Source organism: Candoia aspera, chromosome 2 (assembly GCF_035149785.1).
Source record: "Candoia aspera isolate rCanAsp1 chromosome 2, rCanAsp1.hap2, whole genome shotgun sequence".
Taxonomy (NCBI): Eukaryota; Metazoa; Chordata; class Lepidosauria; order Squamata; family Boidae; genus Candoia; species Candoia aspera.
The window spans coordinates 164,903,357-164,920,290 of NC_086154.1; the positions used below are offsets into that span (position 1 = coordinate 164,903,357).

The following is a 16,934-nucleotide window of genomic DNA, read 5'->3' on the forward strand; positions in this document are numbered from 1 at the left end:
GGAGAGGGACGTTGATCACTTATTCTAGTTCTGGCCCTTGAACCTGTTCCCTTCATAATGAAGGTTCTTGCCTAAAACTGGCATGTCAGTTTTGTGATTTTGGGGGTGAGTGTGGCGTATGTCCTTTTAGGATTTTTTTTTTCATTATTTTCCTTTCTGTTTTTATTGCCTTTTATTTTATCATGTAAGCCACTCCAGACTCATCTGGAGTTGGGTGGTCTCTAAAATAAACAAACAAGAAAAGTCATTGCATTTATTCTCTCTCATTTTCAGAGTGGAAGAGCGTCTGGATTCCAGCAAACAGAAGATGTTACGCTATGCAGAGGCATTTAAAAACCAGGACAAGGTGGATTTTGATAAATTTTCTAGGAAACTACGCCAAGCTGAACCTTTCCAATTCAAGAAAGAAGCATCTCCATCAGTCTCACGAAGCACTACTCTGAGTAGTTTCCACCGTGGTTGGCAAATCCTGCGGCACAACACCTTCAGCCACCTTTGTGGGGAAGTGAATCATGCTTTGGAAGAAGAGGTCTACCATGTCTGATATACTCTTGAGTGACTGGTCACATTACTGGTGCTTTGTGCTGTTTCACAAATTCTTCCAGTAGCTGGCGGGATTTAGGGGCAGTGATATCAGGGTTCAGGATGACTTCAGTCTTTCTAAGTTCATCTTTTCCCTTTATCTTTTTTTTTATCCCACCTTTATTATTTTTTATAAATAACTTAAGGTGGGGAACATACCTAATACTCCTTCCTCCTCCTCTTTTCCCCACAACAACCACCCTGTGAGGTGAGTTAGGCTGAGAGAAAGTGACTGGCCCAAGGTCATCCAGCCGGCTTTCTTGCCTAAGGCGGGACTAGAACTCACTGTCTCCTGGTTTCTAGCCCAGCACCTTAACCACTAGACCAAACGGTTTTTCTGAAGGACCAATTCTGGGGAAAATTTGGATTAAAACAAGAAAAATGGTAAACTCTGCAAACCAGCTAACACCTAGCGTTCCAGAAGCTCTTTAAGAGGCTGAGGGTCAGTTTATCACTTTTCCTGTACTGTTCCACTGAAAGGGGTAGAATAGGTTATTGTTTTTTGATATAGGATTCCAATGCACTTTAAGCTAAATAGGTGACATGGGGTTTTATCCCAGGTAGAATTTTTGTAGCCAATATGATAGGACCTTTTTCTTGGCTGAATAGAATTCCGTTAATGTTTCCCTTGGGGAGTGGAGTGGAGAAAAGGTTTACAAACCTATTTGTATTAATATATAGCTGTCTGTTTATTTTTGCTGGCTTGGAATCAAGCCTGTTATCACTCTTGGTCCTGTCTGACAGCTACTATACAGTCTCAGAATTTTGCTTAAAGCCAATATGGAAAAAAAAAAGAAGCACCCTAATTAAATAAAACCCTAACTTTAAGTCTAACTTAGCAGATGAAAGCCTTACAAAATTCTTCCAAAGAGTACCGTGTATCCCTAAGAAAGGATCAAGATTTGCTTGAAGTAGAATCCAGAGTGATATTAAAAGTTTCTACTCAGCCAAAAATAACCACAGTTAATTTGAGTGAAATGTTTCAGAGGGCTTTTCATAGTTTCTCCTTCCAAGGTGATGGTTCAGACTTTTCCTACAGATCCAACTTGAAAAGAAGGTCTTTCCAAATATAAAATGGAGCAAAGCAGGTGCTTTTTTATTATTTGTACTTCCATTGCCAACATACGTTGACCTGAGCTATGCAGCATCAAAGAATCATGCAGACAATTATCAGGCACTGACAATGTGATTCCTGCTTGATCTACTATTGCATAAATTTGGCTCTGGCCTTCAAGGACGAGCTGACTTGATTCTCATTCCATAACAAAAATGCATTTTCTATGCACAAATGTCTTCCAACTCAGGAGTTTCCAGCTGTGTTTTAGGGTTTCTTGTAGTGGTCAGGTGGTCCTGCTGCTAGTGATCTTGCCCTTTGTTGAGCGGTGACAAAAGCAAGCTATGAGTGTGTTCTCAGACATACCTTCACTTACAAGAGGGCAACAAAGAGACCAATGAGCATGGGGAGGACACCATGTGAACTGATTGCACACCCTGAAGCTGCCTCTCTGCCCCCTCTGAACTCCAGTGACTGACAGACTTGGGGTGAGGGGAGGATTTCTACAGAAGAAATGGGGAGAACCTTTTTATCCGAGGAGGATGAAGTTTGGAAGCTACCTCTTCAGGTCGAAGTTGAATGAAGATTCGTTAAATCACTGTGATGAACTGAAGTAGTCTTTGATAGTCATGGTTACATGTATTTCCTTTATAGACTTGTGGCTTTTGCACTATATGTCTGTGAAAATACAATTTGCACATGTATAAAACTGTAATCTGTGATGCTTTAAGGAAGTTGGAAGGTAATTTCATTTCATGTCTTAATATTCTGACTTCATATTCTTCCCAAACGAAGTCTTAGTTAAAGAAATCCCCTAGGGGCTAATAAAGTATAGTCATTTCTCCAGCTGGCATAGGTCTTGCAGTTTCCCCAAATGGTTGGACAAGGATCTGCTGTCATGTTCACCGTTTCAACGTGCATTGTACATCGTAATGTTTCGCATGTCAGGTTGCTGACGCGTGTTCCATTTGGGAGGGGCTGTGAGGACTCCTTCTGCTGGGTTTGTTATCTGTATTCAGTGGAATGGAATGTGTTTGGGTTATCCAGTGTGTTCAAGGTTTTCTTTCCAGGAGATCGGCAGAACTTGTTACCAGCACCTGGGGTGGGGAATTTGAAACGGTTGGGCGAGGGGAGGGATTACGTTTGCACCGAGGGTTTTTAGTTTGTATTTGGCGCACTTTTGCTCATTCTCAGCTTTCTCTGTATTTGCATGCTATTCTTTAATAAACCAGATATTATTAAGCTCCTGCTTGTGAGTCTGAGTCTATTAGGATAGGCAATCGTTACATCTGCACCATGGCTCACTTCATCTATGATGTAATTAATGGGGTACCAGGATATTTGGGGCAAATGAATTAGCAATTTTTCAAAGACTTTGCTATGTTGCCAAAAACCATTTCAAAACTCTATTAACTGAGCTTTATAACTAAGTGAGGGCATGCTCTGAATGCCACTAGTAACAAATGGAAAATCCCTGTCATGAGCACTGCTGGTGAGCAGGAGGGGGCCCCTATCCAGGGGGGAAAATACATGCATACTAGCGAGGAATTGAGCAGTCATTCAAAGGGACACAGATCAGACCCGCCTTAACCTTTGGGGTTTATCTGTATGGGTTTTCCCACGCTTCTTCAGTTTGTTAGGATTTTCTGTCTAATGTAGCAGTAATAAAACACTTGAGACTTATTCCTCGTCTCAGCGTGGTTCCTGCCTGTTAGGACAATCCCAGTGGATATGAGCTCTCGAGAAACAACCTATAGCTATCTATTTCTATGTAAGTTACATCATAATTTTTTACTAATATGTGCATTTTTAATACAAACTTTACATTAAAACTCAGCTCTTCATCCAATGTTATCTTTATGGTGTATTTGTTTTTCTGGTGACTATATAACTTTAATGGTGTGACTCGAAGAACATGGTTTCTCACATCTCATCTGGAGAATCTTAACACCCATTTCTCTTTTTCTTCAGTAATAATTATTCCAGAAACAGGACTCTCCTGATTTTGCTGAACACTGATAAACAGCCGGTCTTTTACACAAAAGTTATACTATCTAATGGCTGATGGGTAGGAGATATTAACAGTATGCTTTAAAATCCGCTCCTATGTAACCTGCATGGAGGAACGCATTATTTAAAACAGTAAAACAAAACCAAAAAACTTAGGTCCAATATCATTTTGTTCAGTAGTATTCAGGGAGTCTTGACTGGAATGTTTTTGCAGATTACTTCAAATCTATCCCAGTGGGTAACCCTAATGTATGCACATAAACAAAATCCAGGAATCAACAATAGTTGAACAAAAGGATTTCCCCCCCACTCTTCTGTATTCTGTATGAATAGTTCTTCTGTATCAATACTACTTTTTAATTAGCAACCCCATGTTTAAACCACTTTCCAAGATTTGGAAAATTCCAGTTATCTCTGGTATTTGTTGTCCATGTTGCACAAAATGAAAATATTTTATTCAGAATAAATTTATTGATTCATCCTGAACACATGCACCTGTTTTCTGTATTATTATATCCGTTGTCTTTGCTAAATGCATGCTATTCTTTAAAAATACTTTTAAGGAAACACGGTGTATACTTCAGATTAATAAAATAGAAATGGCAGGCTCTTAGAATGATGCAATCTATTTTGACAGTGAGAAAGGAGGAGAGAGTATTTATGCAAATTAGTTGATCCAGAGTGAGACAAATGGTTGGACCTAATGCTGTGTAGGTACAGGAACCATATTTTGGAAAAAATAAAGGACAAACCTGAAAAAGAGGCAAATCTGAAAAAGGTTCGTAAGGATAAAAAATTGCAATTGTTTATGTTTATAACTTTGCTTTACAAAGGAACATTCAAGAGCAAAACAAGAAAAATTACAAAAACACATATACTAATAAAAATATCTAAAATCAAACAGTGTCATGAGTGCCGTTGAGCTGAAGACATCAGCGCAATGGCACACATGACAATAACGAGGAAGCAGGGGAAGGGGCTCAAGATAAGCAGCCATCAGCTCACAAAGAAGAAAGAAGAAGAGACAAAGGCTAAGCGGATCGCGAGGCACACCCAAGCTGTTAGCACCAGCGCAACGGAGATCGCCCAGCTGACAGCAATCACCGGCTGAATAAGGAAACCGATGATGGGCGATCCCGGAGCACCAGCGGGGCCTCGCAACCCCTCACCTACCGGCAAGACAGCATGCAGGACAAAGGGGGGATGACGTAACCCTGAGTGAGGGGGCGCTGACCGGCGCGGGGTATTTAAACCCCGCACCGGCGCGCTCCTGTCACTCTCAGCTTTTTTCGGAACCGTTACTATGTAAAGAATAAAACTGAACCTGCTCTCGCACGAATCAGCGTCAGTGCTTTACTCTGCATAGACGGGGGCATGACAAACAGTATATGTAAATTTATTTTAAAAAGACAATTCCATTTCCATATTTTTCACATGAATGGGACAGACTGTGTATTAAGTGGTTCCATTTGTACGATAAAAGTTAAATGACCAAAATAAAGGACAAAAGTGAGTTATTGAAAAATAAATAAATCTGAAGGGCAGTTTTCTGGAATAAAGGACTGCCCTTTATAATAAAGGATGTATGGTCACTGCATCTATAGCAATCATGCCAGAAGAAATGAAGTGAGGGAGGAGTGTCTTTTATCTAGAGTGGCACACACTTTTATTGAAAATGTGGGTGGGGCTGGGGGAAATCCAGCCAATCTGGGTCCTGGTCCCCAAGGCCATAGAACTTCAGCAAAATGCTTTCTCTTCACTGTTCCATATTTGCTGCTTTGCATGAACATTGATGAAGGCTTTAACTATGACAGTTTCCAGAGTGGTCACCAAAATAAAGAGCAATTCTTTTATTTGGCCCAAGTATTCCAACCATCCTTACCTAGCTAAGTGTTTTCCTTTTGGCTGAAAAAATACTTTCCTCTCATTGGATACAGTGGGAGACAAATAATTTTAGGTAAGCTCTAAATAGGCCACATTGCATTGGAGCTGGAGACATGGTGGATGGTCCCAGAGATATACAGTAGGTTCCAGCAGTCCCTCAGTCCTGCCCAGTTTGCTTGCAGTCATATGCTGTGTGTTTGTGTGTGTGTGTGTGAGAGAGAGAGAGAGAGAGAGAGAGACTGGTGAAAAGTTGGGAATGAAAATCAAATATTGTATTTCTCCCTCCAACATTGGCCTCTTGAACTCAGAGGGGAGAAGATCTGGTCTTTCAGCCCCTGGAACTCTTCTTCCTGGAGCCATTAAGAGCCATTGTGCTCTTAATCTCTAGGAACAAAGCTTTATGAAATTTTAAAGATTTTAATTTGTTATGGCATAAGCCTTGCCCGGCCCATGAAAGTTGAGGCCGTAATAAATGGATTATTCCTTAAGATGCCAGAAGATTCTCTCATTCTGTTTTGTATGGCAGTTTCTCAACATTTGCCTGAGGTGAAGAAGAAAATGATATGAGAGAGGAGAAGGAAGTCATTCCACTAGAATGCCTGGGCTTGTATGTTAATTGCTGCAGCAAAACCACAGCAGAATTATGTTAAATCACACCTAATTGAGGTAGCGGCAATCTAACCTTCACCCAGGATTCCCCCAGCTGACATCTTTCTTGATCTTCCATCTTCCTTGTATGAGATGGATTGGTTGTTTACTTTTTATGTTAAAACACATTATCATCTCGTGAATGATAGCAATTAACGAGTTAATTGACTTCTGTGGGTAATCTAGAGCATTATTTTGTAGGTAATTTGGCACTACCACTGTGTCATGATCACCGTTGCAATGCTTGTGACATTGCAACAGCTTGCATGACAATACAGGGAAATGGGTCCCTGGCGGATTAAGGCAAAGGCAACTATGAAACACAAAAGAAAGCAACAGGTGCAGGAAACTAAGTAACAACTGAGACCGGCGGCGCAGAAGACAGCGATACGAAGTTGCCAACAAGCAATTGACTAAACAACAAGAGAGGCGCGCCTGAACTGTCAAAGGATTAAGAGCCTGATCGCCCGGCAATGAATCATTACCATTCAGGAAGGCGATCGAGGCAACGCCCGGGGTGCAGGGGGGCTTAACGACCTCTCACCTGACAGGGATGAAACCAGTGGGACTCGTGGGACGCACCTGGAATAAGGTGGGGTGGAGCGCTGACCGGCGCGGGCTATTTAAATCCCATTCCGGCGCGCTCCCCTCACTCTCAGCTTTTTAAAGGCATGCACTCTGTTCCTCAATAAAGCCAGAACCTAAGCCTACGCTAGCATCTGTGTCTTTACTGGATTGCAGGCAGAGCCTGACATAAAGCTGAGAGTCTCAAAAATGAACCTCGCCAGTCTCCACCGTGAAATTTTTTTTTTCTGCGGGAGAAAACACCGGTGATGACGGAACCGGGGACGGCCATGGAGTTGGTGCTTCACACCGGAGGCGCGAAGGATGCAACGCAAGAGGGGGAGACGACCCGACAGCTGCTAGAGTCGGCGCACCCGAGATGGGACATGGTCTCCCTCCCTGCCCACACTGCACCCCAGTTCCAGACCTGGAGCTCCAGCCTGGACTGGAGAGCCCCGATGGAAGACAAAGTCAGGGGCCAACAACTCTTCACGTGGGACGGCGGAGCAGGACCCCAGACAGGGACATCCTACACCACCTGGAGACTCCACTACCCCCAAATGCCCGAGCAAGGAGTCGCAGGACTGCCGATCGGGCAGCAACCGGCAGCACTGAGGACAGACGACCCTGGCATACCGGACAGGGTCAGCACCCCAGAAGCCAAGGTACGAGCCCTGGAACACATGCTCCAGTCCATGGCATCGGTGGTGAGCGAACTCACAAAGACTGCTGCTGCACAGGGGGCAAGAGGGGATCGGGGCACCCTACCCACCCCATCGACAACCACGAGAGGAAGGGGCCAAGCATGGGACTCTTTCGCAGGGCTTCGTGGTCCCAGCCTGGTGGGGGTCATCCCTAACCACCCACCAGTGGGGGTCTCGCAAGTTGGGGGATTCGCCAAGGACTTCCCCGTGAAGTTTGACGGAGACCCCACGAACCTGTCATTCTTCCTGATGAATGCCAGGAACTACATGGCCCAGTATGGACATTGCTTCGAGACGGAAGCGTCCAAAATCTCAGCAGTGGCCACGAAACTCAAAGGCAGGGCTGAGGACTGGTACGTCCAGATGTCGGAGTCCGGAGCCCCAGCCCTGGCCACTTTTCACAACTTCCTAGCCACGCTCAAACAATACTTTGAAGACCCCCTGGCAAAGGAAAGGGCCAAGAGTACCCTTAAAGGTCTTCGCCAAGGGAAAAAAGCGGTGGCAGACTACGCTCTTGAGTTCAAGGTCCTAGCGGGTAAAATCCCGGAATGGTCTGAGGCCACCTTGATTGACATGTTCAAGGATGGCCTCAACCATGAGGTGCTACAATGGGCACTCTATAGGGATGACCCAGACTCCCTACATGGGTGGATTGGTCTGGCCGGAAAGGCTGAGCACACCCAGCGCACCTTCATGCTAGCAACCACGAACGACAGAACCCCTCCCAGTGGGAGAGGACCAGTCCCACAGTCGGGCCCAACCTGGGACGCAGAGCAACAACGGCGGTTTGCCCGTGGGCAATGTGCCAGGTGTGAGAAGACGGGCCTCCAGGCAGCTGAATGCTTCAAGGACAGGATGATGGATCGCCCGCCCAGACCAACACAGAAGGTGCCGCACAAGCCGCCCAACCCTCCCAGATGGCTGACAGGAGCACTAGCGACCCTGGATGAGGAAGCAGACGCCTACCTCGCAGGGGACATGGTTGACGCCCAGGAGCAGCCAGCGGGAAACGCCTCCCACCTGCCCTAAGCAGCGCTGCCGGGCAGGTGGTAAAGGAGGGGCGTGACAACCCCAGGGTGAGTGAAGATTGCTCCATCCTGGCAGGGAAAATCGAACTGACTTACAGCTCTAGTGTAATGGTTGCCTAATCCCAAATACTCAGTCTCACAAGCCCGGGCTTAAAGATAACTGATTTATTAAAGGAATAGTATGCAAATACAGAGAAAGCTGAGAATGAGCCAAAGCGCGCGAAATACAAACTAAAGACCCTCTCTTCAAACCCAATCCCGCCCCTCACCCCACCATAGTAACCACCCCCTCCCAGGTGTTGGCAACCGTCACACATCGGCCTGGGAAAGCAACCTTGAATACATGTCATAACCCAAACATACATTCCTGCAGAACAGCAAGGAGATTACAGCCTGGCATGGCTGAAATTCCCCTCCCCGCAAATGACAGACACGGAACAGGAAAGTGACATGTGAAACGTTACGATGTATTCAAACCATTGGAACGATGAACATGACATCTAGAGCCATTGCAGCCGAAGCTCTGGTGAACTCTGAGTGCTCCAGAAACCTAATCCACCCAGACATTGTCACTGCACTAAAACTGCCCTGCTCCCCCCTCCCTAAACTGCTGGTGTTCCGACAACTCGACAGCTCCACAGCAGGGGGGGGGGGGGACTGGCAACCCAGGGTACGAGAAAGGTCACCCTGAAAATGGGCACCCACAGGGAGTCCATAGACTTTGTGGTAACCCCGGTGGGGAAGCCCATAGTGGTGCTGGGGATCCCCTGGCTAGCACGCCACAACCCCTGCATAAATTGGAGGACCTGCTCTATAACGTTCGAGGCCGGGGTCTACCAAGCACCAACAAAGGAGAAATCCTTCGCTCTGACTGTGGGGAGGGCAGAGATCGTCGACCAAACCCACGCCCCCCCCCCCCCAGAAGGACTGCCGGAGCAATACTCGGACTTTGCAGACATCTTCGGGGAGGAGGAGGCGGACCAATTACCCCCCCCCCCATCGCAAGATGGACTGTGCAATCGAACTGGTCCCAGACGTCCCATTACCCAAGCCCAAAATCTACCCCATGACCCAGAGGGAATTGGCAGCGCTGCGAGAATTTTTGGACAAAAACCTCTCCAGGGGCTTCATCGAACTGGCAAACTCGCTGGTTGGAGCGCCCGTCCTATTCCAAGAAAAGAAGGACGGCACCCTGAGACTATGCACAGATTACCGCGGATTAAATTCCACCTCCCTATCCAACAAATACCCCCTTCCCCTCGTAAAAGACATGCTGGCACACTTGTCAAAGGGAAGGGTGTTTTCCAAACTCGACTTCCACGAAGCGTACTACCGAATTCGCATCAGGGAGGGGGACGAGTGGAAAACGGCATTCAACTGTCCCTTGGGCTCCTTCCAGTACAAGGTACTGCCTTTCGGTCTTGCGGGGGCCCTGGGGGTCTTCATGCAACTCATCAACGAGGTGCTGCATGAACATCTGTTCAAGGGAGTATTAGTTTACCTAGACGATGTCCTAATCTACACAAGGACTCAGAGGGAACACGAGAGATTAGTGAGACAAGTTCTCGCTAAGCTCCGAAAAGCCAAACTCTACGCTAAGCTGTCCAAGTGCGAATTCCACAAGTCACGCTTGGACTACTTAGGGTACAGAATCTCTGACAAGGGCATAGAAATGGACCCCGCGAAGGTTCAGGCAGTTTTGACCGGGAACGCCCACGCACCAGGCGCCAGCTTCAAAGCTTCCTTGGGTTCGCGAACTTCTATAGGTCCTTCGCAAGGGGGTTTGCAGAAATTGCCCTGCCCTTAACCGATTTACTAAAGACCAAAGGCGTCGGGGAGACACACAAGGTCAAAAACCCAGGGGCCGTGCTTAACTGGACTCCCGACTGTCAAACCGCTTTTGACAGGCTAAAAGCACTGTTCACAGCAGAGCCAATCCTGTCCCACCTGGACCCCGAACGGCCTTTTGTGGTGCAGGCAGACGCCTCTGACTTCTCAATTGGGGCCATCCTACTGCAAAAGGATTCCGCTGGAATCCTGAAGCCATGCGCCTATCTCTCTAGGAAATTTTCAGAGACAGAGAGGCGCTGGCACGTGTGGGAAAAGGAAGCCTTTGCAGTTAAAGCAGCACTGGAGGCTTGGCGTCACCTTTTGGAAGGGGCGACTTGCCCGTTTGAGGTCTGGACAGACCACCGCAATCTCGAGGCACTCCGTATGCCCCGGCGCCTCAGTCCCAAACAGATACGCTGGGCTCAGTTCTTCAGCCGGTTCAAATTCCAGCTGAAGTTCATCCCAGGAAAAAAGAATTTCCTGCAGACGCACTCTCCCGACTACCCCAGGATGCGGAGCCTATCTCCGACATCGTCGGGACTGTGCTCTCTGACTCCCAGCTGGGCCTGGCAGCTGTCACCCGGGGACACGCTCGGGGACAGCCTGCCCCCCCCTTGCAAGCGACTCTGGCGCAACCCGCCCCAAGGCGCAGGCAACCACAGATGCCAGGTGGGCTACGGGCAGATTTTATAACAGCAATAAAATCTGACCCCTGGCTCCTCACCAACCCTAACAAAGTAACTATGGAACAGGACCTCGCATGGGCGGAGGGAAGGTTATATGTCCCTGACTCACAAAGACCAATGATCCTTAGCAGATCGCATGACAGCAAACAGGCTGGTCACTTCGGGTTCCTGAAAACCCTACACCTAACTCGGCGACAGTTTTGGTGGCCCTTGATGAGGAAGGACGTCAAAATGTATGTGGCGTCCTGCCTGGTGTGTGCGATGGCCAAGCAACCAGCTGGTAAACCCCAGGGGCTGCTGCAACCCGTGGCTGAACCCTCCCGCCCTTGGGATGAAATCTCAATGGATTTCATTGTGGACTTACCGCCTAGCCAAAAGAAAATGGTCATTTGGGTAGTCAAAGACTACTTCTCAAAACAAGCCCATTTCATCCCCTGCGCCTCGATCCCATCAGCACAACAGCTGGCAAAACTTTTCCTGGTACACGTGTACCACCTCCACGGCTGCCCCTCCCGCTTGGTGACCAATAGGGGCACACAATTTACCTTGAGGTTTTGGCGGGCTTTTTTGAAACTGATAGGTACCCAGCAAGCCCTGTCAACCTCCTGGCATCCCCAGATGGATGGATCTACAGAGATCCTTAATGCCACACTGGAGCAATTCCTCCGCTCCTATATAAACTACCACCAGGACAACTGGGTGGACCTACTCCCGTTTGCAGAGGTCGCATACAACAACAAGATACATCAAAGCACAGGACAAACCCCCTTTGGGGTGGTGTTGGGTCGGGAGTTCGTCCCCATCCCTGAGCTACCCCAGCCCCCATCCCCAGCAGTGGCCACCTGTGATTGGGGTGCGAAACTCACAGATTCCTGGCCGGTCATCAAGGACGCACTTAAAGAGGTGCAAACCGCATACAAACTGCTAGCGGACAAACACTGGTGCCAACAACCAATGTTTCAGGTAGGGGACCTGGTCTACCTATCCACCAGATTCATCAAATCACTGCAACCGTCTAAGAAACTGGCCCCCAAATTTATTGGGCCATTCCAGGTGACACAAATCGTGAACCCAGTCACGGTGCGCTTGGACCTGCCCCATAATTTAAAGCGGCTGCACCCGGTGTTCCACTGCAGCTTACTTAAGCCGGCAAGTGACCCCTCCCGGTGGCACCCATGCACGCCCCCCCCCCACCAGTGATGCTAGACGGACAGCAACACTTTGAGGTCAAGGAGGTACTAGACTCCTGCAAGCTGCGGGGCTCCCTCCAGTACCTAGTCAAATGGAAATACTTCCCACACCCTGAGTGGGTCGCTGCCCGTGACATTCAGGCTCCCGACCTGATCCGCATCTTCCATACCGCCTATCCCTCCAAACCCTCGGCGATTTCCTAAAGGGGGGCAGTATGTCATGATCACCGTTGCGATGCTTGTGACATCGCAACGGCTCGCATGACAATGCAGGGAAATGGGTCCCTGGCGGATTAAGGCAAAGGCAACTATGAAACACAAAAGAAAGCAACAGGTGCAGGAAACTAAGTAACAACCGAGACCGGCGGCATGGAAGACAGCGATACGAAGTTGCCAACAAGCAATTGACTAAACAACAAGAGAGGCGCGCCCGAGCTGTCAAAGGATTAAGAGCCTGATCGCCCGGCAATGACTCATTACCGTTCAGGAAGGCGATCGAGGTGACGCCCAGGGCGCAGAGGGGCTTAACGACCTCTCACCTGACAGGGACGGAACCGGTGGGACTTGTGGGACGCACCTGGAATAAGGTGGGGTGGAGCGCTGACCGGCGCGGGCTATTTAAATCCCGTTCCGGCACGCTCCCCTCACTCTCAGCTTTTTAAAGGCATGCACTCTGTTCCTCAATAAAGCCAGAACCTAAGCCTACGCTAGTGTCTGTGTCTTTACTGGATCGCAGGCAGAGCCTGACACACCGTCATCAACTCTGTTCTTCTGCTACTGACATACCATTATCTATATGCCTAGGTTGATTCTACATGTAATCAAGATTTGGACTTGATGACTTTGGGATCCATTTCAGCTTCAGTTAGAATAATGCTCAGATTCTAATGGGTCAACTCAAAATGCATGTGTATTCTGCAAATTCTTACCTCTCTATCACTTGGGACCAGTTCACAGAGTAATGTTCATTATTTGATGAGTGCAAGGTCTGTTAGTCACATATTTGATTGAGTGATGAGAATTTTATTTAGTTACATTTTTCCCTGCCCTTCCTCATAAAAGCCCAGTGTGCATAATGCCTTCCCCTATTGTATCTTTACTATATCCCCTCGAGGTAGATTAGTCTGCAAAATAATAGCTTGTCCAAGGTAAACTTCATGGCTGAGAATGAATTTGAATCTCAGTCTTCCAGGAGTGGCAACAGGGTCCAGGTAACAAAAGGAAGTTATTCTCTGTAGATTTATTTATGTAAAGTAGTTGTATAACTCCTTGGAAACAGGAAAAAAATCAGAACAGCTCGCAAAACAACAATACAGTACTGTACAGTAATAGATATGATAGTGAATGTCATGAATAAGTATGAATGAAATATGAAGTCTGTTGTCCCACGACAATCATAAGGACAGAGTTTCCAGCAGTCCTTCCCCACCCCTCTCCCATTGTTACTATGCCCCTTTTTGCCACTAGTTTTGACAATGCAGCACAGCTTCTAGCACTCTCCTCCAGTCAGCTGAGATGGTATCCATCACCATACTATTGCTGGTTATTTTTTATTGCTTCCTCTCCCCAAAGCCACTAGGTTTGTGAGCCATAATACTAACTGGCTTGGCTGTCCTCCCCTCCCCCTTTCTAATCTCTCCCAAGCCACTCTGAAAGTAATAGAGGCTTACTTCTGTCCCTCTTGCTGTGGGAGTTCAGTCTTAATTAAATTCTTCCTTTATTGGTTTGTATCTTCACCAGGGTCACACCACCCTACCCCTGCCACAGTACGTCACAGGTTCTTTTAGAGATGCCTAATGGGCTGTGAGAATAACCTTGGGAGACAGGACGAAGAGCCACAGCCTAGACAACAGGCTGATAAGAGAAATAAGAGTCCAAAGGAGGGATGGGGTGGAGAAAGCATCTCAGAAGGGACCCTCCCTAGTTCTCTGGAAAGTAAAGGCAGGGGAGGGGGAAAAGAGCTTTCTGACTTGCAAGATTCTATTACCTGTTACTATTTCCTCCCCTCCCCCAAGGGTCCTTGCTCTGGCTGTTTCTCCTTCCACATCTCTTGCATGCTGGATCAGTTGCTCTCAATAATGTACTCATCACCATGTACTGTATACTTTGTTCACTTCCCTCATCTACTCTCTCTCCTGGACATCTCCTGAGCATTCGGAAACTTAACTTTGGGTGGCTGTTTTTACTCCTCTCCTCTCCTCTCCTTCTCTTAGCTTACTTTCTTCCTGGTCCTTTACCTCAGCAGGCACGTCCACCATGCCATGCTGACAGCCTCTGTTGTCAGCAAACCCATCCACCAAAACAACCCCCTAGCAGTCTCACGTCCCTGTTAGAAACTCACTGACTGCACTTCTTAACCTCTAGAAAAGTAGATGTACATGTGACAGACATGCTGGCCATGATATTTATGAGAGAGATGGTTCACAGGTGGGCTAAACAACTATGACTATCCTTTCACACCAACATTTTCATCACTCAGTTTCAAGCACTGCCCAAGAATTAAATCAGGAATCTCTTGGCTTGGAGCTGAAATGCAGGCAACACAGCATATGTTTGAAGTGTAAGCTCAAACTTCAGAAGAAAATAAGGATGTGAAGCCTTGACTCTTGTAGTTTGAAGCCCTGAGTTCCACTAGGCCTTGCATAAATATTGGGAGGGTAGCTCTGCTTGGTTAAGAGGGAAAACCCTCCTCCGTGCTGCATTTCAATTTCCCGAACCCTCAGTTTTCCTTCAAACATGCAGCAGCAGCAGCAGCAGCAACAATGTTAGCACTTCTTTTCTTTATCCAGCTGACACGCAAAGGAAGGCCAGCATCAGTGAATGGAAAAAGAGATGCCCTGTGTTCTTTTCAGAGTCTGCAGTTGGGAATCCCCCATAAAGGTATGTGGGTCACTTAGAGGTCCCTGGAACAGTCTCCTGTTTTCTGGGAAATCATTATTTCCCAATAGTGGAAGGAGTGCCATTTTGTTGTGACAGTGTTTATTCTATGACTCTCCCCATGGAACATGGGGAGACCAGCCCTGTTCTTATTGTTTGTATTAAGATCTAGAATGCCTAAAATGCAGTAGGGATTAACCAGCTTTTTAACCAAGGGAGTTCCTTGTTCAATGGTTTATAATTTATAAAGGAAATGGTGCAAAGGGAGAACAGAAAGTCAAGATAATTTAGGCACTAAAACTCAAACTTTTGTAGTTGCTGTTGTGATTCAGTGTTCCTTGCATGATGGGGAAAGAGAACATGATAGAGAACTAGTCTGGTGTAATGATAAAAGAGCTGGATTAGGACTGGGAAGATCCAAGTTCCCATTTAGCCATGAAACTAACTGGATGACTTTGAACTTTGAACCCTTTCTCTCAGTCCAAGTTCCCCGACGGGTTAGTATGATGATACAATCAGAGGGGAGTATTATATGTGCTGTCTTGAGCATATAAGGATAAAAATGCAACCAGTCAACCAAAACCTGAAGTTCATTTGAACTCAGTCCACCCTGTACTGAGGGCATGCTAAACATCATGCAGAAAACACTGACTATGTCCAGAAGTGGTATAAGACTGACTTGGCTATAGTATAATGGATGGAGGAATAAAGCCAGATTGTCATGAGCACTGATGGTGAGCAGGAGGTGGCCCCTATCCAGGGGGGAAAACACATGCGTAGTAGCGAGAATTGGAGCTGTCTTTATCAAAGCACTGAGAACCAAACTGCATTTTTCTCCTCTTCTTCCCTAACCGAAACGGTCTTGTTTTCCTCGACTTCTGAATCCTTTACAAGAGACTTTGCAAACATTGTAAATGCAATAAATTAACCAAAACAAAACAAAACAAAACCATGCAAGCCAGCTGAGTCTGTCATTAAAGACTCCATTCTCTCTAAGGTAATGGAGTGCAAAGCTGACTTCCTAGCATCCTGGATCCTTAAGGGCAATAGGGGTAAGGTGTAACTCACTTGCCCTCTCCCCTACTGCAGGGGATCCACCCCCAATAAACCCTGGAAGGTTCCCATCTCTGCACCCAGTGCCCTCTGGGCTGATGATGCAGTTCTGCCTCAGGCACTTGGGACAACAGGTGTCCCAAGGTTCACGTTTTAAAGACTGGAACACTGTCTACATGTAACAGTTTGCTAAAATACTATTGCAGCCTAAAAGGAAAATAACCATTTTATGTTACTGTATCCAACAAAAATCTGCAAAATTGCATCCCCATATTCACTGCCCAGGCACTCCTGATTGCCAGTTAGTCAGCATTCTGTTGATCTGAGTAGTAAACATTGTTTTGCCAGCTGTTATTGGTTCTGAAATAACCAGTTATTAACCAAATAACCAATAAAGCAAGTTCCATGTTATGCCAGGCTTCTCCTATAATCTACCAGGCCCATCTGGCCCTGCTCCCAGGCTCAACCTAGCAATCTAGTATTTCTGAACTTCTAACCGGGTAGGAGTGATTGCAATGGTCAAACTGCAGGTATGCTGGAGCTCAGCTGCTACAGAAAGAGATTGCTACCCCATCAGAGTAGAGAACTTCTTCAGATCTGTCCTTGCTAGTACCCTTTTAAAGCTGAACTAATAATACTTCTTGGAATATAACACTACTGGATAATCTCCAAAGACGGTTAAGTGATCGACCTCAGTCACGTCTCTCTTAAGAATGGAAGAACCCTTGCCGTTTCAAACCTTTGTCATTAATCACTCTAGAACTCCAAGAAGAACTATGTATGTAGTATTGCTTTTAATATCATGGAATAAAAAAAATGGAAAA

At 46.7% G+C, this 16,934-nt stretch overlaps 1 protein-coding gene across 1 annotated transcript in view; it reads left to right on the forward strand.

Annotated features, from left to right (window-relative positions):
• Positions 1-544, forward strand: part of TRPV5 (transient receptor potential cation channel subfamily V member 5) — a 33,202-nt gene extending 32,658 nt beyond the window's left edge. Inside the window, exon 15 of the mRNA XM_063296673.1 lies at positions 274-544. Coding sequence (XP_063152743.1) covers positions 274-544 — 271 coding nt within the window. The remainder of the gene's footprint in view (positions 1-273) is intronic.
• The last annotated feature ends 16,390 nt before the right edge of the window (positions 545-16,934 follow it).